The sequence below is a fragment of the Propithecus coquereli genome, unplaced genomic scaffold (genome assembly GCF_000956105.1).
Source record: "Propithecus coquereli isolate 6110/MARCELLA unplaced genomic scaffold, Pcoq_1.0 Scaffold30, whole genome shotgun sequence".
Taxonomy (NCBI): domain Eukaryota; kingdom Metazoa; phylum Chordata; class Mammalia; order Primates; family Indriidae; genus Propithecus; species Propithecus coquereli.
Genome location: NW_012148619.1, coordinates 3,472,550 through 3,500,193, shown reverse-complemented (window position 1 = coordinate 3,500,193; position 27,644 = coordinate 3,472,550). Strand labels below are relative to the sequence as shown.

Sequence of the window (27,644 nt, the reverse complement as noted above, 5' to 3'; positions counted from 1 at the left end):
CTCTTGGTACCTCTGACTGAGGTGCAGAGGAACAGGGGATCAGATTTCAGCTTGTGTAGGAAAGAAGGTTGGGGCATGTGGATTAGTTATCTACTGCTCCCCGACAAACCACTCCAAAGCTTAGGAGCTTGAAACAATAGCCATTTATTTAGCCCGTGATTTTGGCAGGTCAGCAGTTTGGGCTGAGCTTGGCTGATCTCAGCTGGGCTTGCTCATGCGTCTCCAGTCAGGTGGTAGGTCAGCTGGGCTGACTTGTTGATGCTGGCTTTGTCTGGAGTGGCCTCAGTTCCTGGGGCCTCTCTCCATGTGGTCTCTCCTCCTCCAGCAGGCCAGCCCTGGATCTCTCACGGCACGGTTCCAGGGTTCCAAGAGCAGCAAGCAAAATAGCTCTAAAGTGCAAGCATTTTTCAAATCTATGGTTGTGGCAGTTTACTACTGTCCTGTTGGCCAAAGCAAGTCACACAGCCAAGTCCAGAGTCATTGTGGGAGAGGACTCCCCAAAGGCTGGTTACAGAGAGGTGGGCACATTGGGTCCATGACCCAATGGTGTACCCAGGGTGGGAGAGCCTGAGCAGAACAGAGTTGAAATGTACAGAGAAGCGATAGATGACTTGTGTGGATTGGCTTGCAAATCGCGTTACCTACAGCAATGATTCTCATTACGATCTTTGCCAAATACAATAGAGGCATATTAACAACTTATTTAACGCCTATTTAGAGGACACTGAAAATAAATAAATAGAATTATTAAAATTAGGATATGAACATAGCACTTCCAGGAAGAATAAAAATTATTTTCTACCCATTCTAGTTGAGCAATTTAAGTTATGTAAAGTCTTTAAAAACATTTTTTTAGAACAGGCATTTCTTCTGGGATTAGCAAGGCATCTGCTCTTGATAATCAAACTCAATTACTTGCCACCAAATTTTTATTAAGAAATATCAGCTTATTTCACAGACCCAGTGTGTGTGTCTGTGTGTGTGTGTCTGTGTGTGTGTGTGTGTGTGTATGTATATGCTTATGAAACAAATACAGATAAAGAAAATAATGTCTATACTCCTGAAGGATTTCTACCTTTGCTTCATAATTATACCATAAAAATATAATTCTAACAGCCAGCTATATCATTGCCAAGCTTTGGGAGAAACCTCACCTCTGTTCAAGCCCAGCTGACCCTGGGATTATGATTATTTGGGAAGATTTTAAGACACCAAACCCAGCAGAAAACCCATCGTGAATCTATGTTTCTGGCTTCCCCATCTTGCCACATCGGTTTCCTCGTCCCTGTTGGATAAGGACTGCCCACCCTCTCAGAATGGGTCTGTTAGATGAACCAGAAAGTTTTGTAAGTGAAAATTGGGGAAACCAGTGACTTGACAGTTGATACCTCAATTTTTAAAAATTATGTTAAAACTGAAATTTGAGGATTTAGTCACTTCCGGAAAGCTAGATGGCTGTTGTGAGTCCTTTTCCTCCAGTCTAGGGTCTCAGTGATGCCATTTTGTGGCGTGTGATTGGGATTGATAGGCCAGGGTGGAGGATTGGCCTCATAGGGGCAGCAAAAGCGCTTATATGTAGTGATTGGCCATAATTGTTCAGGAGTTGACTAATCCCCAACCCAGGACTCTTCTTCCAGGCTCCGTGTCTGCCCATATCTTCAGAATGGGGACTATTAAGTTCAATAACCTACAACTACAACCTCACAGGTGACTTTCTTGCTTTTACAACCACTTTTGTCACTGTTGCATGAGTGGACACACACACGTACACACACACACACACACACACACACACACACACACACACATGCACACACCAAATCTCTCTCTGTTTTTGACCAGAAGTTTTGAGTTGAGAACTCCATGTAAACATAAGTCTGTAAACTAATGCAAAGAACAAAGCAGAGTTAGGTTTTCTCTACAGAAATCTGCTCATTGACACCTTTCCTTAGAGTGAGAGGAACAGCCAGAAAATTGTTTCAGGATCAAATGAGGGAAAGGGTACGAAAATGCTACAAAAACCGTTAAGTATTTTGTGAATGTAGAATAGGTTACAAAAAGCCTTTCCTTTTCCTTTTTTCTGGACCTAAATGAAAGCCTTTTTGTCCCTATAAAGCCAGTTGGGAGAGTAGGTGTCATGAACCATGAGATTCTGAAAACAGTTCAGGGCCATGTGACTCTCTGTGTGTGTGGATTTGCACACCCAGCACTCAGCAAGCAAATAGCTGTCGGGTAAACAAATAACATGCATTCAGTGAATTAATGCCTTATCTTTGTTATCCCAGAGTACAGTTCTTTGTATTACTGGTTTTCTAGGATGTTAAAAGGTATTATGGTGAAAAAGATTTGTGGCCAAATAAATTTGGGAATGTCGGATTAAATAAAGCCAGATGAGTCTCTCTCTGACAGAACTGATCAGAGCTTTTGATATGCTAATGTGCATTAGGAATCTCCAAAGAAGGAATATGGTAAACATTCCCAAACTTCTACTTTCCTGTGGAACTTTGGTGAGGAACGTCTCACTTGGCTCTAGTGTTCATGGGACGCTCTTGGCAGGTACTGCCTTATCCCATGGATATCCCAACTTTCATTGTTCGTGGCTGTTAGGGTACTAAAGTGTACAGACTGAGAATTCTACATTCCCAGGGGGTGAGGAGGGAGAAGGGAAGAGGAGGCAGAGGAGCATCCGCAAGGATGCACAGCTCCCCCCGGGGAAGTGCTTCCTCAGTCTTCCATTGCAGGGCCCGGATGCCATTATTTTCTAAATGTGGATAATTGATGATAGCAGAACAAGAGGCCTCGGGGAGTCTGCCTCCTGATTGTGTCCCACAGAGGGGAGGCAGTGGGTCTTTCTGCTCAGTCTACCCACAGGCTGGCACAATCTGAGGCCCAAGCAAACCCCAGCAGAGGCTGTCAAGAGCTTGTTCTCCCACAGAGTTCGAGAAGGTCAGAGTCCTGTCAGAGGAAGGGAAAGAAGGCCTGTGACTTGCCCAGTGTGAAGGGCTGCCTCATCTGGGGTCCTTGTAGGGACAGCAAAGGGAAGGTGTTCTGGGGTGTGGGTGGAGGGGAACCTTGGCTCCCAGGGTTCATTTGCCACTTCCCAACTCTGCCCTGGACGGCATACTTCACCTCTGTGAGCTTCACATTCCTCACTTGCTACACAAGGCTGGCCGTCACTAAATCAGTGGGTCGTTGGAGTGAGTCATTATCAGTTTCGAGGACACTCAGCACAGTCCTTGGCATGTAGTAGGTACCCCTGATGGGGTCATGGAGTGGTGTCTTCGCATCTCTGCATACCTGTATACCTGGCACAATGCCTGGCACAGAGTTGGTGCACAAAAAGTACTTTCTGAATGAACAAATGGCTCTAATTGGTTGTCTCAAAATGTAAGTGGTTACTAGTTGCCACAGTTAAAGAGTGCGTGCGCGTGCGTGTCTGTGCATGTGTGAGAGATTGACAGAGTGAAGTTCCCAGTGGGGGGGGCGACTTAACCTTGGTTGTCAGGGTATATGTGGTGTAAAGAGAATAGCCAAAGAGAACCGTGTTGCATGCATGTCCCTTAAGGTGCCCGTGTGATTCAAACCCTCTGCAACACTATCCAGAGTGCCGTGTGTTGAAAATAGGGCAAGCTACACAAATACCATCGCCACTGTTTCCATAGTCACGGGCTAATGGAACAGAGACGGGCGCTCTCTATGGAGCCGAGCACCGGAAGGTGCGCTTCAGAACAGCCGGCTGCTTAACCCGTACTGGAGTATGGGTGGGTTTTGTTGTTTTTTTGTTTTTTTTTTTTCTTTTCCTGTATCATTTCCTCTTTGTCGATAAAACTGGAATGAAGGGCTACAGCCATAAACTGTGCAAATAAAATAACCTTGAGAGGCGGCTGCTGTAGTCGAAACTTATCTCCCCTGTTGCTATGGTTACCTCCAGCAGGTCGCCCAGTGAGAATGGCTCTGTCATCAGCAACGAATCAGGGAAGCCCAGCTCAGGGAGACGCTCACCCCAGAATGTAATGGCACAGCAGAAAGTGACAAAGGAGGAGGCAAGGAAGAGAAATGGTGAGAAGCCTTCCCGCCAAGAACCACCCTCAGCCCCGCCCACGCGCGCCCGCGCTCACATCGTGCACACGCGTGCGCACACTCGCTCGGCGGTCTCGGGCCCTCAGTCCTTCCCTCTGTCCTGCCCCGCGGGTCTGCTGTGTAGCCCTGGGGTTATCCCCTTACCCCCTTCTCTGAATTGCTCTGTCCCACCTCCTCCACCCCCTGTTCTTATGGAATTGTGCGGTTCCTTAGGAAAAACCCTTTGCAAAACGAATTGATGTTTGCTCAGAGATTTTCCCGATTCCTGGGCGAATCAATGTGATTTCTAGCACCAGGTCTACTCAGGTGGCAGGTCTCTGAAATACTGGTCATCTTGGAGATTTCCTTGATTTTCTTGCCCTGACTCCCCTGATGAGTTTCAAAGGTTCAGTCTATACCACTGAGTCCAGACTTGCAAATCTACCTCTTTCAGAAAAAAGAAAGAAAACAGATCTGCCATAAAAAAGAAGAAAATCAACCTTATGCTTCTGTCTTTGTTCTTCAGGGAGACTTAACTATTTAGTTTCTTTCTCACACAGATGTTTTCCCTTCCTACAAGGACTGGTGTTGAGATTTCTTTGTAAGTGATGATGCAGTGGCGTCATCTGTAGATGCAACTGTCAACGTCCTTGTGCACCTTCCCTCTGCTCACCCTCCTTTGCTCCAACCCTCATCTCCACTGGATCCTTCTGTGTGTGATGCTGGCTTACTGCTGATTTTCAGATCAGGGAAAATTCCTTTTGGATTTTAAAAGGTTTGTGGGTGGAGCCTTCCAGAAATGCCCGGTGAAAAGCTAAACACTCCGGCACTCTGCTTAGCTGTGCTTCCCTTTTAAAGGCATTGGTGTACTTCAGACGCTCTCTCTTGAAGCCAGTGCCAGAATATTTTTGTGTTTTCAAATGTCACTTACTTACTTTTTTCTGACTGAAAAAAGAAAGAGAAGGGGAAAGAAAGAAATAATGACACAATAGGTTTGTATTTTGCGGGGAAGATGTGGTCCCTGTTCCCATTTCCAGCTATTATATAAAACACTTATTTAAACTGTCATACCTATTTGGTTCTTGAATGTTTTCTTCCCTTGAATTCTGCATGCCCTGTGTCACGGGGACTGTGCTTTCCACGTCAGAATTAGGGTGTGACCTGTGGGATTTTCCTGGAATATCTGCCCTGCCTGGGACTACCAGAAATCCTGCCATCAGTTCCCTGCCAAGCAAACACACGAAGAGTCCGAGTTGCCCTAGAACTTGGGAAGGGGACTTGAATTCAGCAATTTTCTTCTTTCTTCCCAAGGCGAGGTGCTAAGAGAGATGGGTAGAGGGCGCGAGGTGACAGCAGAGGCGACAGAGAGTGAAGCCAGGTGGTTTTAACTAAGTACTGCAGTGGGCATTGCCACCTGCCAAGATGGCACCACTCACCCTCCCAGCCCTGCCTCCACCCTTCCCTCTCCTGCCCTCTCTCCTTTCCTTCCTCCCTTTATATACTTCCTGGAAATGTATAAAGTCAAGTCAAAGACCACCCACTCCCCCAGATGCGCCAACTCACCCACCCCAGTCCTCAAAGGATCCTGAACAACTCAGTGTGTCTTTCTCTGACCTTTTTACTATGCGTGTGGCAACACGTGTCTTTGTTTTATAATCAATGTGCACATTGTTCTGTGCTCTTTTGCTCACTGAAAAATGTGCAATATATAAACTCCTCTGTCAGTCTGTACACATTTAACAAAGTGGTGACTTTCCGCCTCCCCTGTATTTAATCTGTGGAAGAAGAGCGAGCAAGGCCGGTTCCTGACCCCATCTCTCTCCCCAACCACCGGCTGGTGAAACTCTGGCCTGCTCTAAATGTCCTTGGCTGGTCCTGTTTGTCTGTTCTCTGCCTGCCTCCTTATTCTGTTTAGATCACTTTGATTATTTAAATATCAGCTTCAGAAACACCAGATAGAGACATGAATAAAATGCAACCACTGTACCAGGTTGAGGTTTTTACTTGTTTGTTTTATTAAGAAGCCATCCTTCCCAGATTTTGAGTGCTCATTTGGTTGTACCTGATTCTTGCGAAAAGTAAACCATTGAATTTTCAGGGTTGGTCACTTCTGTTTCACCACAGGTTTCTACTCAGTGAGGTTTGGGTTTTAAATTTTCCAATAGAAAGGATAAGGCCAACTTGTTTTGTGTAGAACTCAACAGACCCAAAAGCACATCAGAATTCTAGGGCGGAGCTTCATTGAAACCTACACTTGTCTTTTTTTTTTTTTAAGAGACAGGATTTTGCTCTGTCGGCTGGCTAGAGTGCAGTGGTGCAATCATAGCTCACTGCAGCCTGGAATTCCTGGGCTCAAGTGATCTTCCCACCTCAGCCTCCCAAGTAGCTAGGACTATAGGTGCATGCCACCATGCCTGGTTAATTTATTAATTTTTTTTGTAGAGAAGGTGTCTTACTATGTTGCCCAGGCTGTTCTCAAACTCCTGGCCTCAAGCAATACTGCTGCCTGCACCTCCCAAAGTGCTGGAATTACAGATGCAAGCCACCACACCCGATGCTTGTCCTTTTTTATCAGAGGGCTCCATTTTGTCATAATACTAGATTAGAGTTAACCAGTGAAACCAATAGTGAATTTTATTGGTTTGGAAAATGAACCAAAGGAAGGAAGGAGGGAAGAAAATAACATTGCATAGAATTATGGAGAAAACAAAAAGATGTATTTTCATCACCTCGCCAGCGTTCCAAAAGTATTGAGCACTTTTTGTGTGAGCATGGCCTGTGAAAATAGATTATTTTGTTGGTATAGAATATTCAAATACTGTTGTCTTATGGCTTAGTATCTATTTCTCATAGAGGCAGGGTTGCTAAGGTTAATTAATAAATACTAATGTACTGGGCTGTTATTCTAAAACCGTTCTTGTTTTCCACCAAGTTCGTTGCATCTGTAGCTTCTAATATTCCCATTTTGTGAAAATAAGAAATTTAAAAGGAAAGTCCTTCTAGTATCATGTAGTATCATGGCTGGCATGGGTCCTTGTAGCTAAACAGCCTCATTAGTTATCATAGCTGCAAGGCAGTTGTAGAGTCTGTTTCACGGTGATGCTTAGACATAAATGAGAAAGTTAGATGTGAGAGCTAGGATTTTGAAAGGAAAAACAACTTGATGCTTTCTCAGCCAAATATAGACATTTGAATTTCTGAGCCAAACCAGTGTCACCTTAGAAAATATGTTTTCTGGGAAGAAGTTAAAAGTAAGTCCAAGAGTAAACAGGACATAATACCTGTCTTCACATGTTGAGTCATTTAGGAGCAAACAACATCCCTAAGCCCTTTGGTCCTCCTTCCTTTATGACACTGAAAGAGTTCACTGTTAGGCTCAGAATCTATCAGACTTTGCCTCCTAATGGTCATGAGGCAGGTGATGCAGGAGGAGGACAAGCATCAGAGACTTCAGAGGATAAATTACTACTTTCTTAGCAGGGTCTTGGGGGAGAGGTCTGGGATTAAGACATAAAGGAAGATTTGTCAGAGATATTAGCTCAAAAGCACAGTTTCAGTTTTTCTTCTTTCTTTGCCTTCCAATGAAATGCAGACTTGTTTTTTATCTACTAAATAACAACATCGGGTAGTGATGCCAGTTGTAGACTATTTGTCTTTGATGAAATTTTCAGAAAGCGCATGTGTTGTTTAAGAGCATTTTCCATCTCATCGGCATGGTGTCTCCCCATGCCGATTCAGACATGAAGAAATGAAATCTCTTTTTCCAGCCCGACTTACTGAAATTAAAACCAGCAATGCAAAGAAGGCAGAACTAGATACGAGACAGGTGTTTAGTGGCATTGACTGTGATGTGGTGGTATTCTAGGTCACTTCCTCAGTTTAACTGTGGCACCCAGTCCTTGACCACTCTCCCATGCTTTTTTCTTTAGGGACTAATCATGCATTAAAAATCCCCATGAACCTGCTGTGTTCACACAACATTTTAATGCATCAATGTTTAATGTAATGCCATTTAGTGCATTTTTCCATAAAGTCGTTTTTGAAGGGAGGATAACTAATTGTTTTTCTCTTAAGAATTCCTAGAGGAATTGTCATGCAAAGCTGAATATGACTTTTTTAAAAGCAAAGATGAAAAATAACCCTAGCTTGTACAATGTCTGGGATGTCATTTCCCCGTCCCATTATAGCTATGCTGCCCACCTTACCCTGTCCATGGGTGGGAGGTGAGGTTGTCACAGCCCCGAAGCAATAAAAATGCTAAGCACCGTCTCTTCACCCTCTGGAGGGTTTAGTGATAGCGTGCCTTTAACTTCCACGTGGTTACCTGTTCTGCAGGAACTAACAACATCCCCTTTTCCCAGTCAGGAAAGTTGAGTTGTTCATTGCTTCACTTGTTTATTCAACAGATCCCTATGGAAGGCAGACTTGCGTAGCCACTATTAAAGGCAATAAGCATCAAGCTTTCGAAAGATGGACAGGCCTGGGGCTTCTATTCTAGTGGCAGGGGTGAGGGCAGGCTGTAAGTCAATACAACAAATCAGGAGTAATAAGTGCTGTGAAGAAAATGTAACAGGGTGATGAGGGGGTTGTTTTAGATTGATGGTTAGGGGAAGTCATTTTCAAGCTGGAACTTGAAAAATAAGAAAGAACTAGATGTGGAAAGATCTGGGGGAAGAGCATTTTGAACACAGGGAACAGCTAATGCGAAACTCCTGCGGTGGGCACTAGTCTGATGTGCCCAAGAAGGCCACTGTGGCTGGAGTGGAGTGGACCAGGGGATAGGGAGGAAGTGAGCTCCGTGAGGTGGCCAGTGCCAGATCGGACAGGACGTTGGGGGTAAGATTGTGGTGTTATTCTGAGAGATGCAGCCTTCAGAGGGTTCTGATCAAAGGAGGAATGTGGTCTCGTTGCCTTGTAGAAAGGTAATTCATCCTGGCTTCTGGTGGAATATGTAGTTTGGGGGGGGGGGGACGAGAGGGAAGCCCAGAGGTAGCAGGTTTTTCAGGAGAGCTATAAGTTATTTATTGCCATGTAACATATCACCCCAGCACCTAGCAACCTACAATGACAATCTACATTTATCATCTTGTGTAAGGTTTGGGGGTCAGGAATTTAGAAGTGGCTTAGCTTGGTGATTCTTGCTTGGGGTCCCTCATGAGGTCACAGTCAAGATGTTGGCCTGGGCTGTAGTCGTCCAGACTCTTGACTGGGCCTTATAAGATAGTCACTTGTGTGGCTGTTGGCAGGAAGCCTCCAAGGTCCTTGCCACATGGACCTTTCCATAGGGCTGCTTGAATGTGTCCACGTAACATGGCAGCTGGCTTTTTCTGGAGTAAGTGATCCGAGAGAGACCAAGGTGGAAGCCACAAGGATTTTTTAACACCAAGCACACTGTCATTTCTGTAATTTCCTGTTGGTTGCACAGATTCATACCTATGCATTGTAGGTATGAATATTGGGAGGTGAGGATTATTGAGAGCCAGCACGGAGGCTGGCTACCATAGATGGCTTTTACGGCAGTTGTCCAGGCAGGAGATAAGGGTGGCCAGACAAGAGCTGCCCATCAAAACTACACTCTAAAAATATGTATGTATCTGGTAACACATCTAAATAGAGATTTTCCTCTGTCATTGGCTGCTTGGTGGCCTGCTATTTGCAAATTAGCCCACAGAACTAAAAAAAAATGTTCCAATTATAGCCCATTGTTAGACTCCGAAGTGTTTTAGCCACATTGTAAAATAACAGTTTACTTGGCTTAATTTGACGAATCTTCTGTGATTATGATAAGTGCTGACAGAATGATACAAACTGTGTGTTTCTCAATAATTTATATAATATCCCAATCTCTTTAGCAGACAGGTGGAAAGATGAATACACTTCTATTGCATTCATGTTTTATATAATACTTGTTTTGCTCCTAAATTGTCTACTGGTTTAGTTGTGTGAACAGACTTAATTTATCTCTTGCTGAGCCGCGCTCAATAAGCTGTCATTCTTGTAGTTACTTAACGGGAATATGCTTTAAGAACAAGTAAATCAGCAAGTTACCGTGGGCCCTGGAACTTCTTCTGTCAGCTTAGTTATGAAAACTCAAGGCAGACTTGTGTCTTTTAACAGTTGTAACAGAGTTATCTGTCAGGGGGAATTCATTCAACAGAGCGTAGGTGGAAATCACCCTATTTAATTAGGGAAGGTGTCTGTAGCTTTAAATTAGTTGCTCTGGTGGTAATTTCATAGCTTGCTTTTGTTTTAGACAGATGAAAGAAACCAAAACCCAAATCACTAGAGAAGCTGCCTTTAGAAAGAAAAAAAAGAAGTGTCAGCTTCTAGTCACATGACTGTGACTAGTTGACCAAGGAAGACCCGTTACCTTAACATCTTGTAAAAATTGGTAGCTTTGGTGACAGAGACTAAAATAAATACTGTTATTCTGATGATTGTGAGATTTTAAAAGTAGTTACAAGATTTGGCCAAATTCACTTTTCTCATTTCCAACTCCAACATAGAGAAAAAAGTTACTTTTTAAATTTTTTAAAAATATGTTTTGTCATTGTTTTGAAAGAATGGTTTTTACTGTTTGATTCAAACCTTTCAAATTCTTTCCTACCCATTGATACGGCAATGGAGGAATAAATAGTTTAAAATCTTAAATTTAAAGGAAAGCCACGAGCGGCAGCGAGCCCTTGGCACAGAGCCAGGCGCTGTGGTTTCTGAGTCATTTTGAGTAAAGTGATGTCCCTAGGCTGCGAGCCTCGCATAAATCCTCCCGTGGTCATGCAGCTCCCCTACGTCACAAAATCAATGTGTTTATGTTGTGTTTTAGTGCCAGCGAGTGATGAAGAGGAAGGAGCAGTTCTTTTTGACAGCTCTGGCAAGGCGGCTGCTGAGCCCTTCGACACGTCTTCTGGGTCCGTGCAGGTGATCGCCATAAAACCCACAGCCCTGTCCGTGGTGCCCCCCTCCTCGGACAGGAACCAGGAGTCGTCGGTTGTCCTCAACGGCGAGGTGAGCACCCGGGGACCCAGAGCTGGAGAGGATCCAGCCAGCGCTCAGGGAACTGGGACTCCAGATGCTGGGTGATGTGTCCTGTCACCTAGGGCTGTCTAGGCCATTTTTACCTCTGCATGTGCCAGGCCTCCACGGAATAAATCAGGACACAAGTCGCCCAAAATGAATTTGTGGGGTGATGTTTTCGGAGTATTTTTTTACCTTTATTAGAAAGCCCAGAGAGAACTTTTTAAAAACTGTGGTTACAAAGAGAAACATCAGAAGATCAGAAGAGAACATCAGAAGAGAAACATCTTTGCCTACTCCCCCAACCCCTCACACACACAAGCTAATGCCTTTCTTGATAATGCTCCTAAACTGTTCATTATGGGATGTTGGTTGCAGTGGAGATGGGAGGGGCTTGAATTGAGAGGGAAGCGGAGAAGATATTGTCATATGGAAAGGGATGTGGCCCACTATATAGGCTTTGAGATGACATTTATTCCTTTGAGCAAGCTTGAAACAACCCATTGGCTGCTTCCAGGAGGGTATCAATGGATATCATGATGTCAACCCACTTTTCTAAGAGTCCGAAAAAAACTTGTAACATTCACCAGAGAGTGGTGATTTCATCAAAGAAGATTAGATAGATAGATGGATAATAGGAGATAGATGGATGATTTTTAGGCAGACAGATAGAGGCAGTTTAGAAGGTGAGCAGGAAGTCAGGTAAAGGCTGGGCAGGGTGGCTCATGCCTGTAATCCTAGCACTCTGGGAGGCCAAGGTGGGAGCATCACTTGAGGTCAGGAGTTCAAAACCAACCTGAGCAAAAGGCAGACCCAGTCTCTACTAAAAATAGAAAAAACTAGCTGAGTGTGGTGGCATGTGCTTATAGTCCCAGCTACCTGGGAGTCTGAGGTGGGAGCATCCCTTGAGCCCAGGAGTTTGAGGTTGCAGTGAGCTATCATGACACCACTGCACTCTAGCTGGGGCGACAGAGAAAGACTCCATCGGAAAAAAAAAAAGTCAGGTAAAAATTATCTGCCTTTCCTCCATCCTCTACAGCAGAATGGCTAATGGGTTGAAAATGTTTATGAGCCTTTCAGAAGATGCATATGGAACCTGCGTGTGAACATTTACATTACACCTGTGCCCAAGTGCGTGCATATACACACACTCTCTCTCTTATGTTTTTCTCTGTTGCTAAGCTGTCAGGCTGCTTGTCCATTTCATTTTTTATACCCTGCTATTGTCACCTGCAACGAGTAGGAGATTTCCAAAGTTCTAAAGTCTTTCCCACCACACCTGAAGGAACATGCCACAGCGCTGTACAACTGCGTGTTGTCAATGCACAGCAGAGACTTGTCCTCATTCCACCACGTGGGCCACTCATAAAAGCATCTACAAGCCCGATTCAGGAAGCTCCTCGTTTTCTGGGCAGAAAGATTTAGCTGGCCTAAAGATGTGATGGGTTAAAGTTTATCAACTTTAAAAAATTAACTGGTCGTAAACTTACAGAGCAGTTCTGTTCTAGTCTCTTCATGTTTTAGACCAAGAAACTGAAGTCCGAGGAGTCAAGTGGCTTGCTCAAAGTCACGCTGCAGGTTATCATGACGGCCATGAGGTTCAGGTTTCCTGGCTCCCCAACCAGTGCTCCTTCCCTCTCTTTGACTTACTAAAGCCCATCTGTGAAAAATAGCATTCTGCTTAAAAGAGTATGAACTCTCAAGCCACACTGCAAGGGTTTGAATCTCACCTCTTCTTCTAACTATCTGTGTGACCTTAAGCAGGTTAATTAATTTCTCTGTGCCTCAGTATTTCCATCCATAAAATGGGACTTCTATGAGGGTCAAATTGGTTAATATATGTAAAGCACTTAGAATAGTGCCTAGCAGACAATAAGAGCTTTATTATTAGTAATAATTGCTGCAATTACGTAGTCAATGAGGAAAGATTAATTGATCATGTACTTCATGAAAATCTAGATGTCTTCTCAAAACCATTCGAAGCTACTGAATCTTTCTGGGGGAAGAATTCTGCCAACAGACACATAAGCCCAGTGATTAGAGGCCTCTGAGGTTAACACTAATATACACTGATAACAGCTCTTGATTAGGACGCGCTGCCCAGTTATGGACCCATGTAATGGCCGCCATGCCTGGATCTTGCCATCCCAGCTTAGTGACATGAATGTCATAGCGACAGATTCCAAATCTGGGGTACATTCAACTTACCACTCCCTTTCCTCCCAGGCCCATCACCCTGTCACAGGAGATCAAATGAGCATTTTTCTTGTCCAGAAATGGAAACTTGCTACATTTTGGTAGTTAAAGGAATGGACCTTGCTGGCATTTGGATTGGGAGAGAGCCCTGAACTGTTCTCTGTAATTTGCTGCCTTGTAGAGCTTGATGCAGATTGTTTTATAATTTTTTCCCTTCTTCTCTTATGTGTGGCTGGTTTAAATGAAGAAAGCCTAACTCCAAAGCCATTAATTTTCCTTTTATGAATTACAGGAGATTCTTTCAAAAACTATTTTTAAGACAACACAGTAACAACACAGAAAGTTCAAAAATTTGGGTGTAACAGCCTCATCATTTGTTATTTATTTATTGTTTGTGACCCACTGTTTTGGGCTGGTCTTGGAATGGGACACAGGTGGGTCTGGCTGGCTCGAAAGACCAGAGGTGACTCCTAGGGTAGATTTTCCAGGAATTATGACCTTCTGGTGAAACTCTCCCACCTGTCAGTTGTGCTGGGTCAGACGTGGGCCTGAGACTGTCTCTCTCCCCAGGTGAACAAAGCCCTGAAGCAGAAGTCAGACATTGAGCACTATCGGAACAAGCTGCGCCTCAAAGCCAAGAGGAAAGGATATTATGACTTCCCCCCAGTGGAGACAAGCAAGGGTCTTACCGAAAGAAAAAAGATGTATGAAAAAGCCCAAAAGGAAATCGAGCATGTTTTGGATCCAGACACAGAACTGTGTGCTCCATTCGCCGAGTCTAAAAACAGGTGCAATCTCTAAGGGATTCTGCAAGGGTTGCTGTTTCATTGGTGGGATGCGGGCAGAGGATGCCTCAGGCAGTATATTCCTGGTCCCTTGATCTGACACCTTAGCACTGTGCTCTTAGCAAGCTGCTGATATGGACCCTGCTGCTCTGTGCTAGCAGGTGCCCCATCCTGAGTCTGGAGGAGAATAAAATTGAAGCCATTAAAAAAATCCTTGGGCAAACAGCCATAATTGTCCCTCAGCTTAATGATATTTTCAAACCAGTAGCTTTTTCAGAGCTGGATGAAGATGTAGTTATCACCTACCTAGTTATGCAACTTCCAGATCAAAGGGCATTGTATTTTTCAATTCTTTTAGAGGCCCTTGCATAAAAAAAGCAAATTTCATGCCTCACCTTTTCATTCAGCCTCAGTCAGCACATACCACGCGGCTACTCAGAGCTCCATGCTTGTTCATCTTGTTCAGTCATATATTTGTTCATTTATTTGACATGCATTGCCACCTGCTGTGTATTAGGCACCATTCAAGATACTGATACTGTCATGGTCACGTGTGCTTTTTCTCACTCATTCATTCAATTCCAATTCCTTCAGCAGTTGATGATGGGTAAAACAGCTTGGTCGCTGCTTTTGCGGAACTTAAGGACTGATGGAAGAGAAAGATAATAACAATAATCACCAAAAGTTTATTGATCACAAGTAGGATGGGTGTTTGAAGTGTCAGGTGCTGTAATGGTCGAAAAGGGGGGCCTGGCCTAGCAAGGAAGGGCTAGACCAGGTGGTTGCAATTGGCTTCTGTCCCAGTTCATTTTGCACTGCTATAACAGAACGCCTGAGACTGGGTAATCTGTAATGAAGAGAAATTTATCTTCTCGCAGTTCTGGAGGCTGGGAAGTCCAAGATCAAGGCAGAAGCATCTGGTGAGGGTCTTCTTGCTGCATCACCACATGGCAGAAGGTGAAGGGCAAAGAGAGAGCAAGAGGGGCCCAAATTCACTTTTTATAACTCACCAATCCCACCCATGAGGGTGGATCTTTCATGGCCCTATCACCTCCCAAACGTCCCATCTCCCAGCACCGCTAAAGCAGCAACCACATGTCAACATGAGTTTTGGAGGGGAAAAGCATTCAAACTATAGCAGCATCTTTCCAAGCTCTGTCGCTAATGAAGCAGAGTGAGCTCACATACTGGGAAAAAAGGGTACAGGTTAGCAAAGGCAAATATGTCCACCTTTCTTCTTTTCCTACCTGCCCGAAGCATTTTCATGATTTGAAGCCACTCCCTCTGGCTTTGAGTATACCACCACTCCGATCCACCACAGAACCGCAGCTGATGCATCCTCCACAGGCTGGGAGCGGTGGGTCAGTTCCCGGCCTGAGTTGGTATTTATTAAAAGCCAAAATGACTCTGAGACAGGCTTGGACTGAAGACACAAAATAAAGCTGGGAGGCGGGGCTAAATTTTATGAATTAGATCAACATAATTTTTTTTTCAATAAAGAAAAGAGGGATTTCTGAACCAGTGCTTAATTTACCATGCTTTTAATTCGACTTGGTTGGTATGACAAGCTATTGATATAAAATCACACCGTGACAGGGTTCACGATGAATGTGTGTCACTGTGTTAATAACTGTCGAAAAAATGAGAAGAAAAGACATGGGTTTTCTAGGGAGGCTGGTGGTTTCTTCAGCTTTGGCTTTTTACTTTGCGACTTTCTACTTCAGTGGTCTTTTATAGCCTGGAGTGGGAGCTGTCTTTCCTGGGTTTCCTGCTGACACTTAAAGAAAATGAATCAAAAATAGATTGTGTACAAATAAAGGGAACTTAGCTAGGAAGTTACTTGAGAAACAAAAATTTCAAGTCAGGCTTTTTATGAAAAGAGAATGAACAACACTTGTGTCTGCAGAGTTTCATCTGTACTGCCTAGAATAGGTTCAGGCCAGATTCTTAGGGCCTTTGGATGGCCTGCGGATGCTGAGCCTATCTAGTCAATTCTTAGTAAATATCTACTGAAGAAATGATTTAATGACTGTAAAGCACCAAATCTTTTTTTTTTTTTAGTTTTGATCAGTTAAAGGGAAAAGATGGGTAGCCACAAACTAGGTGAGCCGGGAATAGGAATGAAGATAGGGTCAGCAAGAGATAGGGCTAGGACAGGAAAGACTAAGAGAAAAAGAAGAGAGAGTGACAATATCAGTAAGAAGCTCAGAGGTGTTATTCTTGACACTTTCTGCTGTTGACTCAGGAGGCTGCTACTGTTTATCTCTTATCACAGCCCAGAGTTAGCCGTTAACTGCTGTTCAAAGTACGCCTCTCCAGAGCTTGTGCTCTCAGTGACCAAACCCCACAGCCTCACTCTCTCGTCCAGAGGTGGCATCCGTAACCAGCGTTTTCTCCTAAGACCTAAATTACATCAGATAAAAGACAAAGTTTAGATTCCAAAGGTTGACTCACCACTAAGTCTTTTAAAAGAGTTTCCACAGCTCTTTTTTTATTTTAATCAGAAGAATGCCCCATTTTTAAGTTACAAACTCTTACCCAGAGGCCCGAAGTCCGTATATAACTGAGGCAGATGCTGTCTGTAGGCTCGAGTCTAAGCCCGGGGCTCTCACCGCGCCTGTGCAGGATGTGAGGACTTCTGTCCGCAGCCACCGACCGGGAGTCGGGTAGTCAGGGCGCTGTGGGGCATCCTAAGTCCGTGGCAGATGGGAATTGGTGGATAAAGTCCCCTGGCGGGTGAGCTCGAGGTGTCAGTTACACTGTTGTAATAACTACATTTTTCTAGTTTTTTTATTTGGTGATTTGACATCTGGGGCCTTGCCGACCCCAGGGTAACAGCCCCTCCCAGGGCGACCCAATGACAGTAAACTGCAGACACACCTTTTGTGTGCAAAGCAACAATGCCCAGCCACACCCCCACTGCTTTCTTCACACAGTCTCGCAGGGCTCTCACTGCTGCGCTGGTATCATCCCCCTGCCCTGATCACCCAGGCCCGGTACCAGACAGCTAAGGACAGCCCCTGTGCCCCAGGAGTCTGCCAGAATTATTCAAACTAGCCGATCCTAAGCCTGCTTGCTGTCGCCTCCCACAGAAACCACAATAAAGGCTCTTGCCATGTTTTCTCCTCACTCCCTCTGCCTCCCGATCGACCGTGTTGCTTGCCTGTGGGGCCCCACTGTGGCGTGGCAGGTCCCCTCCTCTTGGGATTTGCGAGTGTTACAAGCTGTCTCGTTAATGGCAGTCATCCCCTGGGCTGTTGGCCTTGCCATATGTGAATAATAATAAAACCTACATTTTAAAACAACTCTCTCCGACACTTCTCCAGTGGGTGTGAGCCCCAGTTTCCCAGAACACTCATCTACTCCATATCCTACCTTTATTGATTTCCTTCCTTTGCCTCTCTCTTTCCCCCACTGGTGCTGGTGCTTTCCAGAACCATCTCCCAAATAAACCGCTTACACTCAAATCATCATAGAGCCTGCTTCTGGGGAACCCAACCTAAGGCAGTAACATACAAAGGCACAGTGGCTCCAACAGAAGCTGGACGGCTGCCTCCTTCCTGGTGGCTCCAGGCCATCTCTATGGAACCCCAGGGTTCCGTAGAACATAATTTGAGAACTACTTTCTTAAACTATACTGGAATTAACAAGCGCCTAAGAAATTCAAGTAAAACTCATCATTATCCACTCAACAGTATTTTCAAAGGTTAAAAACTACTTCTCAAGTTTGCATGTTTCAAAATGTATTCACTTTTTAAAAAATATAGCAAAATACGGACGAGAAATGAATATACCTCGTGCAACTCTGTTTTTTTAAAATAAGTAATTTCTCTTGGCCGGGCACGGTGGCTCACGCCTGTAATCCTAGCACTCTGGGAGGCCGAGGTGGGCGGATTGTTTGAGCTCAGGAGTTCAAGACCAGCCTGAGCAAGAGCGAGACCCCATCTCTACTAAAAATGGAAAGAAATTAATCGGACAACTAAAAATACATAGAAAAAATTAGCCGGGCACTGTAGCGCATGCCTGTAGTCCCAGCTACTCGGGAGGCTGAGGCAGAAGGATCGTTTGAGCCCAGGAGTTTGAGGTTGCTGTGAGCTAGGCTGACGCCATGGCACTTTAGCCTGGGCAACACAGTGAGACTCTGTCTCAAAAAAAATAAATAAATAAATAAGTAATTTCTCTACCTGAGAGGCTAATTTATTTCTAAGTAGATGCTCACACACCTGGCACACATGAGTGGTCTGGTCAGTTGAGATCCATGCTGAATAGTAACCTTTAACCTGTGTGTCATAATGGAGCACTGTCTCTGAGGAAAAGGAGACTGGTGTATGCTCCAGTGTCTAAGCTCTCACCCATGTTCCTGGTTCTTGAAAGGGCTTACCCAGTCTCACTACTGTATTTCTGATACAAAATAACCTACTAAATGTCAATTGCTAATCCTAGTGTTTACTCCACCACCACCCTTATTAGTAAATCTTTCTAAATGGGCTAATTGGCAATCTCAGGACAGTTGTGAAGTTTGCTTTTTCAAAAAATGATTTGTAATTAGGTCATGGTTGTGAATTCTTTGGGGTCTGCCTTAAAGTATGAATCACTCTAAATAGATCCTGTCTCACAAACTGGCTGAGGTTGTGCTCCTTTCCTAAAGGAAGCTTCTAATTGCAGATAAGTACAGAGCACAGTTTATAATATTAGGTTGTAAGCTCCTATATTAGAATTAATCAGGATTCTTTGGGTTGCAAATGATAGAAATCTAGCACAAACTGGTTAAATAAAAGGGGAATGTATTATTGAGCATTATTGAAAGGTCAAGACTTCCGCGTGGCTGGATCCAGGGGGTCATACAATGCTTCCTATATTAGATCTCTCCTCACTCTTTGCTGGCCCCATTTTTAGGCAGGCTCATACCTCATGGTGGCAAAGTGGCTGCCAGCAACTCCAGGCTTATATCCCATCTTTGAGAAACCTCAATGCCAAGAAAATGCCTCTTTCCTAGTTGCCATGGCAAAAGCCCTGAGACATGGTCTCATTGGACCGACTCAGCTCATGTGACAAATCACTGCGGCCATGGGAATACAATGCTGGGATTGGCCCAGCCTGAGTCACATGCTTACCTCTAGAGAAAAGTAGCCCCCGAGGACTATCATGATGCTCTCACCAAAAGAAAGTTATCATGGGTACCAGGCAAGCAAAGATGACAGATACTCTCTAAACAGGTATAAGCTCCTCACGGTGAGTGAGGAGAATGAACGTTGTCTGTTTTATTCCCAAGACTAATTGTCTGTTCTAGACTGTGTGTGACTGTAATGCCATGACTAACATATTGTGTGTTCATGAGAAAGTATGTATGCCTGCCAGGTTTCTGGCTTCCGAACACATAGTTACCGGCAATAAATATTAATAATGCAGCCTCTTCACCCTCAGCCTGTGAATAGCTAGAATGTTAAAATTGAGACGTAAAATAGGTGGTGTACGGGGAGTACTCTGAGTATAGTTGGTCTGGGAATTCAAATTATTTACAGAGGCTTATTGCCGGATGAAAGGGAAATATTACCCCTTTGTCATTCTGCAGGATCCTATGGAAGTCACCTGTCCCCACTGGGCCTCACTCCTACTGGTAAAAATTGCCTCTTGTGGAAGAAAAAGAGCATAGCCACAATCCTCACCATGTTGCTGCTTCTTTCCCACTCTTCCAGAAGATTCCTCTAATGACAAGTGAAAACAAGACAGGGGGGACACATGTATGAATCTTCCAGCAGTAGCTGAGCAGGGCCTCTGAACATGCTATTCCCTGGGCCTCGAATGCTCGGCGCCTAGGTCAACATGTGGTTGGCCCCATTCAGACTCGGCTGAATCGTCGTCTCCCCAGTGAGGCCTTCCCTGACCATCCTATCTAAAGTTGCCCCCATCCTAGTCACCCTCTGTCACAGCTCCTTGTTTTTCTTAATAGCACTTACTGCTCTGAAATTACCATGTTAATTATCTGTCTCCCTCATTAGGATGTAAACTCTAAGAGAGCAGGGCCATATCTGCCTGTTCAGTGTGGATGTTCATCATAGCAGGCGCTCAGGAAATGATGGATGGATGGATGGGTAGGCAGATGAGTAGATGGATGGGTGGATGGATGGGTGGGTGGACAGATGGATGAGCCCCAAATTGCCTCTAGGTTTATGGCTTCTTAGCCCAGAAGGGAATCCACTGTGATAATAGTAGAAAAAAAGATCTATCAACAGTCACAATATTAAACAGCCCACTAGCTGCAGGGTTTGTTAACACATCATAGAATCCTGCGTGTGAAATTAGAAAGATTAAAAGGAACAGGAGGCTGCTGAGTCAACAAAGTCAACAAATTCAAGTTTGTTCCCTCAGCATTAGCTGTCCTAGAGGGGTCAAGGGAGAACCCCTGGTCTTGCCGTCAGCAGAATTTTCAATGAGGTTGCACGTTGCAATTGATTGTAGTTACCTAGTTTCCATATGAAAGAACACTTACAGTTCAGCCAAATGACGACAGCATCTGGGGGGAAAAAATTCTTTATTTCACTCTTTCTACAGCCCCTCATAGCTAGGGAACAAATACCATCAATTCTGAGATTTGCGAGGCAAATCCAAACCCTTCATTGGTTGCCTGTAGTTTGGATCAGTGGAGAATTCCATCTGTCAGGGCATTTGCTGCATCATAACAGTTGTTGAATTTTCTTCAGGCAACAGATGAAGAACTCTGTCTACCGAAGCCGGCAGTCCCTGAACAGCCCGAGCCCTGGGGAAACTGAGATGGACCTTCTGGTGACTCGGGAGCGACCCCGGCGTGGGATCCGTAACAGCGGATACGATGTAAGTCTCTGGTGGGCTGGGGTGAATGCAAGCTTTGCTTTCCCCTGAACGCAAAGGGAGTAGAGCATCCCATAATGTTTCAGTTTACTATATATTTGTAGAATTTTAAAATGCACTAAGATGTTTTCTATTTTTTATTATCTACTCTGCAAAGTGTAAGACTACTTGGAATGTGTCAGAGTAACAAATTATTGCTAAAAGGATCACGATTTCTAAATTGTACCATTTTATGAATAGTACATTATTGACCTTAAACTCCATGGAGATTGTAAATGTCCTTAATTTTTTTCCCCTCTGTCCTTAGAAACTCACTAGGAACCATGGCCGTGGGTTAGAATTCATTTGAACATGGGCTTCTTTTAATCCATAGCAATGTTGAAAAGTTGGATTTGTTCCTGATTTCGTAACTCCTCAATATGCCATGGAAACAATGAGATGTCCAACAGAGCGATTTGATGATTTCATGTGACAAAGCACATGCTTATGTTCAGTGATGTGTCCAACCTGCAAAAATTCTTCTAATCCCATGAGACTTCCCCAGATGATGAGCTGCAATCTGGTGCCTCCTATCAAGTTGTATATATCCTGTGACTTGTACTTGCACCCATGAGCTCAGGTGAATGACACTATGCTGAGATTTTCAATAATGCGTCACCCTGCCCCAGAATTTCAAATGGTCTTCAGTATACTCCTAGGTTTGTGAAAACTGTTTCCTTTCCATTCCCCTAAAATGTTTCTTAAATGACAAATAAATCTGTGACAAGGGTTATAATTCAAAGATAGCTGGATAAACTTTTGTTATAATTTGAAAAGCTGTAGTTTGAAAATTACACTTGATTTCTTAAATATATCATGCTAATATGAAAGGAAGAATAGTTTTTGCTCTCAGGATCAGTCATTGTTTGCCACAAAAGCTTAAAATGGGTTTTTAATGGTCCAATTAAAAACAGAGATATTCTACCTAATTTGAATTTCTAATTATCTGCCTTACATGGAAGTTTGATGTTGGTGTTGGCAGTGATGCCCTTATCTTTTGTTTCTTTTTCCTTTTTCATAAATCAGTTTGGTAGTTATTTTTATAAAATCCCAAATGCTTTGGGCAAATCTTTTATTTTTCTGCTAGGTTAAATTATCCAATGTTAATTTTTCTGCTTATAAAAAATATTTCTTACACCAAATTCATTCATCGATCAATTTGATAATCAACCGGTGATTAAAAATTGGGCATTTGAAGATTCCAAATAATCCCTCCCCATCAACAGTGAACATTCTTCTTAGAGCCTTGTTTAGCGTGGAGAACTTTTTCTTTTGTTCAGGCACTTGAGATATGATAAGATTCTTAATTTATTTCAAGACTGGTATTAATAGGTTTCCTGTGAGATTCTACGCAAAGACACTTCTGCAGTTGTGAGGAAATGGGACAGAGATTTCCCTATTTATCTTAAAAAGAACATTGCAGATTTATTTTTAACTGCAGTGACACGACTTGCAGTGCTCAATACCTGTGGAGTGTTGTGCTAGTACATTGCCCAGAGCAAGAGAAGGAGAGAGAGAACGTTTAAAAGGGGATTTCTCACTCCTCGGAGACGTGTAAATATTCCAAGTACAGATTACTTCAGAGGAGGCCTGCTTCATCCTAGTAGATTTCTTTAACATAGTCATTTCTTTGAAAAGTGCATGTGATCTCAATAACATATGTATAAGCTTCCTTAAGAGAAAATGATCATCTAAGGAACAATTTTAAGAATGTAGACTGTTAACTGAAAGAATGAAATTGCCCATAACTCCTCTTACACTTTTTATAACAATCATATGAGAAGTAGCTAACATTTATGCTGCAAACTACAGACCAAGCTCTATTCTAGACTTTTTATATGTATTATCTAATTAAATTTGCATGGTTGCCTGTCAGCTAGATGCTCTCATTACACCCATTGTATGGATGTGGAAACTGAGGCACAGAGCACTTATGTATAATAATTTGTCTGCCCAGCTCCAGAGCCCATCCCCTGACCACCATGCAGTATGGCTTCTGTATTCATCCCTATATTACATAATCTATGTCCTTTATTTCTGAGCCTCTGGAAGAGGGTAGATGTCAGGGCCCACAAAGATTCTTACACGGATCACTCACCACAAGCAAAAACCAGACCAGCAAATAAAGTAGGAAAAAAAAAAAGTAAGTCAGCATTTTAAACAAACGCATTTGTTTTCTGAGCTCTTGATTTTCCAGAAATGCCTGGGTACTCCTGGCAAAACAATCCACTAGCCCAGCAGTGAGCCAGTCATTCGGTTGGAAACATGTCATTCTTCCCACTGGGTCTGGAGATCTTGAAGCCAAGCCAAAATATCCGGTCCCTTCTGCCAGGTTAGGGAAGCTTGACACGGTAGGAACAAAAGCACTAGGAGATTGATTTAATTTTGAATTTTTCAGAAGTTGACTAGAGTCCCAAAGGAAAAGCCTGCATGAAAAAATAAATGAATAAACACAGAAGTAAGCCAACCAACACGTGCTACACAGGCAATGTTAGCGCCAGGACTGATGCCAGTCTGGATTGTTTCAAAATTTTCCCATAGAGAAATAGGTATTAGAGCCTACAGAAGAGAGACTTTGCTCCAAGGGGTTTGGTATCACTGTGTTTTGTAGCAACAATTCTCAACCTCTTGGTCACCCTACCAGCTAAGGGATGCAGTATACTCGCGGCAGTAACTTGGCAGTAATTGTCTAGGAGGATACACCCTTGTTAGAAAGTGCATTATCTTCTTTCCTTCCTTCCTTCCTTCTCTCCCTCCCTCCCCTCTCCCTCCTTCTCTCTCACTCTGTCACCCAGGCTGGAGTGCAGTCGTGTGATCATATCTCTCTGTAACCTTGAATTCCTGAGCTCAAGTGATCCTCTCACCCCCTGCTTGATCACTCCTGAAAGGCCAGATTGGTATTGAAATTCATTCCTCTCAATGCATAAACCAAAACAGGTAGCAAAGAAAATATCAGCCTAAAATGTAAAAGCAAAAGTATCTCTATTTCAAAGTATGTTGAAAATGCCATTTTCTGAACAAAAGTCATGTAGAAAATAATGAGGCAGTGAGCAAAAGAAAAGAAAATTTTGCAAATTTGATTCTTAAGCAGAATAGAGACCTAAGTGATTTTTCCTTTATCGGCCTAAATTATTCACTCTGGTATGTGAATAGCAATCAGCCCTTGCTTCCAAAGGGCAAAGTTATAATCAAATCATTCCTCAGAAATGAAAATGCACCTGCAACCTTGATCTGTTTTAGAAGTTTAAAAATTGGTGACAGGAATGGGGTCAGCTACGTGCCTTGGCTGCCTTGGACTGTTTGAATGATAACTTTGAAAATGAATATGATATTTCAGAGGTAGAGACCTTTACAAGCTACTTCCCTCACGTTTCTCTCCGGCACCTTGTGTAAAGTTCCTCATGCTGGAGGTGCGTGGTGAGCATTCCTTCCAGTCCGATGGGCTCAGACCCTAAAAACGTGGGCAGTGGGTTTGAAAATAGGAAGAAGGATGGTCGATCCACTGATGCATCTCAGAAGAGGCACTGACAGTCCTCAGCTCTCATCCCAGAGGCATTCTTCAGGGAAATGTTTTGAAATGTCATTGGAAACCAGATGATTTTATAACTGAAAAGTTATATGTAAATTTACAAAAGGGGAGTATCAGTCAAGGTCCTACTACAGAAAAGAGAAAACATCAAGCTGTTTTAAACAGACAAAAAAATGACTATGAGGAATTAGGTGCTCACAAAATCATCCGAGGGCTGGAGGAGCGTTCCAGGAAAGATTCCTAGAACCAAACCGCAGGGCTGGTCTCATCCACAGCTTCAGCCTCACAGAAAGCCCGGACATGTAAGTTAGCCGTTCAGCCTCCACGTCACAGGAACGCACACTGCAGAGATTGCTGTGTGCCTGTCCACCGTCTACACCACAGGTACCGGGTAAAAGCAAGATGAGAGGAGAATTACCAGGCAGAGCCATACTCAGGAGGCATTTGGGGCAACTAGTGGAGAAAAGTCTACAGCAAAGGGGGAAACGGACCCATCTCCCAGAACACAGACCCCAGTAGCCTGCGCAAGGCCTTGGTGCACGGTATTGTGTGTAAGGGGATGTTTCTCTGGCCTCCTGGCTGACAATGTAGCCAGCTCCCTTTGTTTCAGGTGAGCAATGATTATGGAAAGGAGACCAAGGAATTGAAACTGTTGTTTTGATGGGTTCTACTTGCAGGGGAATGAAATATGATCTGGAAATTTCCTGACTGCCTGCAATAGCTTACAGCAAGTCTGGGGCCTTCTAGGTAAATTTGTAATCCTATTATTAGCGGAAATATCTCCTGCCCACCCACCACTCCCACCCCTGCCCCAGCATCTCACAGCTTTGGCTTAATAGTCAGAGACCAAAGCAAAGCCCAGGAATGTCCTGGTGCTGCGTGGTAGAGCAGTTCCAGTTAAGGGTATGACCAGCTCTTGCCTTCACTGGGAAGCAGTTGGTTGGATTTGGGGATTTTGTCCTTTATTCTGGAACCTGCTTGTTGCCCTTGAATTAGGTGTTCTTGGGTTGACCCCATGACCATCACCATGTTAGCATCCCACCTAGAACTTAGACTCCATTGTCCCCCACCTCAGGCTTAATTTATTTCTCCCATCTCTGCACTGTAATAACCCCGGTTTGATATGTTATCTCAAGTTACTTTACAGGGCATTGTATTTTAACAGGGGCTTCTCATCCAAGGGAAATGTCTGATAATGGGAAATCAGAGTTCTCTCCTTGGGAGAACCTGAGGCAAAGAGGTGGAAGTGTTTGGTGGTGAAGGGGGCCTTTAGGTGAAGTCCAGATCTCGCCAGGCACTGGGCAGGAGACAGCCTCCCTCTGCTAGGAGTGCTCAGTGCTGTCCGCCTGCTCGTTCTCTCTGGTCCCCTGTGCTCTGGACCTTGCCTGTTCCTACTCTTGGTACCTGCCAAGGCATCGCTGTTCCACCACCAACTCTGAGAGCTCTTAGCCTCTCGACCTAGTGTAGCCACTCATTGCAGTCCAGGGTCCCCGGCATGCTCTAGGTACGAACACCTCTCGGGGAAGGTCAGAAAGCAGTTTTGGGCAGAGTTAAAAGTTGGGATATAGTACAGACACTACAAGGCCACAGCTGACCCCATGGGGAGCTCTGAAGTTCAGATGGCCCTGCAGTATTGTCCCAAGTTTGGGGACATACTCTAAGTATGGACCAGCCATTGGGTGTCCTTGGGTGAGGCTGCTCTCTTTAGCCAAGGGCAATTTCCAGCAAGAACTGACATCTGAGGGCTGGTGGCTGGCAGCGTGCCCAGCAGCTGGGGGACTATGTCTTCCAGTCCCGAGCAATATGGCTCTGAGTCCACCAGTTCGTTGCAATCCCGTGTTCCTTGGCCACCTCTGACCCCCAAACCCTGCAGGAGCCAGAGGCCAGTGGACAAATGAGAACACCCCTTGGGAGTTGCTGTCCCTTCATTTCCTCTGCAAACATTTACTGCATGCAGTGGAACCACTGCAGCAAATGTGCATTTAAGGTAAGCTGATTCAACAATATGGGCCCTGAAAGAAAAAGGAAAAAGTAATAATTTAAATAAAGCTAAAAAATGGCTTTTACATATATTCTGTTCATATTGTACATTTCAGATTAAATCTTTCTTTTCCCCTATTATTCTATAAGGATGTATACACAAGCCCATATGTGCTGTGCTACGTGGATGATTTAAGGCTGCCATCCCCAACCCCGGGGCCTTGGACCAGTACCGGCCCGTGGCCTGTTAGGAACCGGGCTGCACAGCAGGAGGTGAGCAGCGGGTGAGTGAGCAAAGCTTCATCTGTATTTGCAGCCGCTCCCATCACTCACGTCACCGCCTGAGGTCTGCCTCCTGCCAGATCAGCAGCAGCATCAGATTCTCATAGGAGCGTGAACCCTGCTGCAAACTGTGCATGCGAGGGATCTAGGTTGCACGCTCCTTTTGAGACTCTGATACCTGGTGATCGGAGGTGGAGCTGAGGCGGTGATGCTAGCACTGGGGAGCAGCTACAAATACAGATGATCATTAGCAGAGAGGTTTGACTGAACAGTAAATGTAATAATGCACTTGAATCATCCAGAAACCATGCCCCTGCCCCCAGGTCCGTGGAAAAATTGTCTTCCATGAAACCAGTCCCTGGTGCCAAAAAGGTTGGGGAACACTGATTTAAGGGATTTTTGAGGGTTTTACTCTACGTGATTTTTACCTTCCGACTGGCATTGGCATCTAAGCCCCGCGTGTGAGTCCACTGCGCCTACCTGTGTGAGGCTCTGTGGAGAAGGGAAAGATGTATTCATTCTAGTGGATACCCCAGGTGATTACAGACTCGTGGGGGAGAGAGGTAGAGGCACACGCAGCATGTGGTGGCAATGAACTTGGTGGCAGAAGGGAGTCCTCCTGAAGGTCTGTTCCTTCCTGTCTGTCCCACAGCTGCTGCCTGGTCGAGTCCCCATTACTCACCGCTGCTGAAGCTGCCAGCCAGCTGCCTGGGGAATCCTCCTAAAACACTCGGCCTTGTTTCAATCCTCCAGGAGCTCCCACAGCTTTGGGGATAAGACTCAGACTCTAAGCTCCCGGCTCAGGATTCAACTGCTCTGCCAGCCGGGCATGCCCTTCTAGCTGATGTGCCACTCTTTAACCCGCCCCCTTGGCTCCAGCCCAAATGCCTTCCCCAAACATGTCAGGAGGGTTCACATCTCCGTGTCTTTGC

General features: G+C 44.4%; 1 protein-coding gene across 1 annotated transcript in view; it reads left to right on the top strand.

Moving 5' to 3' along the window:
• KIAA1549L (KIAA1549-like ortholog) overlaps window positions 1-27,644 on the top strand; it is a 127,127-nt gene that overhangs the window by 64,850 nt on the left and 34,633 nt on the right. Inside the window, 4 exon segments of the mRNA XM_012649545.1 lie at window positions 3,932-4,059; window positions 10,883-11,064; window positions 13,840-14,057; window positions 20,756-20,885. Of these exon segments, the coding sequence (XP_012504999.1) occupies window positions 3,932-4,059; window positions 10,883-11,064; window positions 13,840-14,057; window positions 20,756-20,885 (658 nt within the window).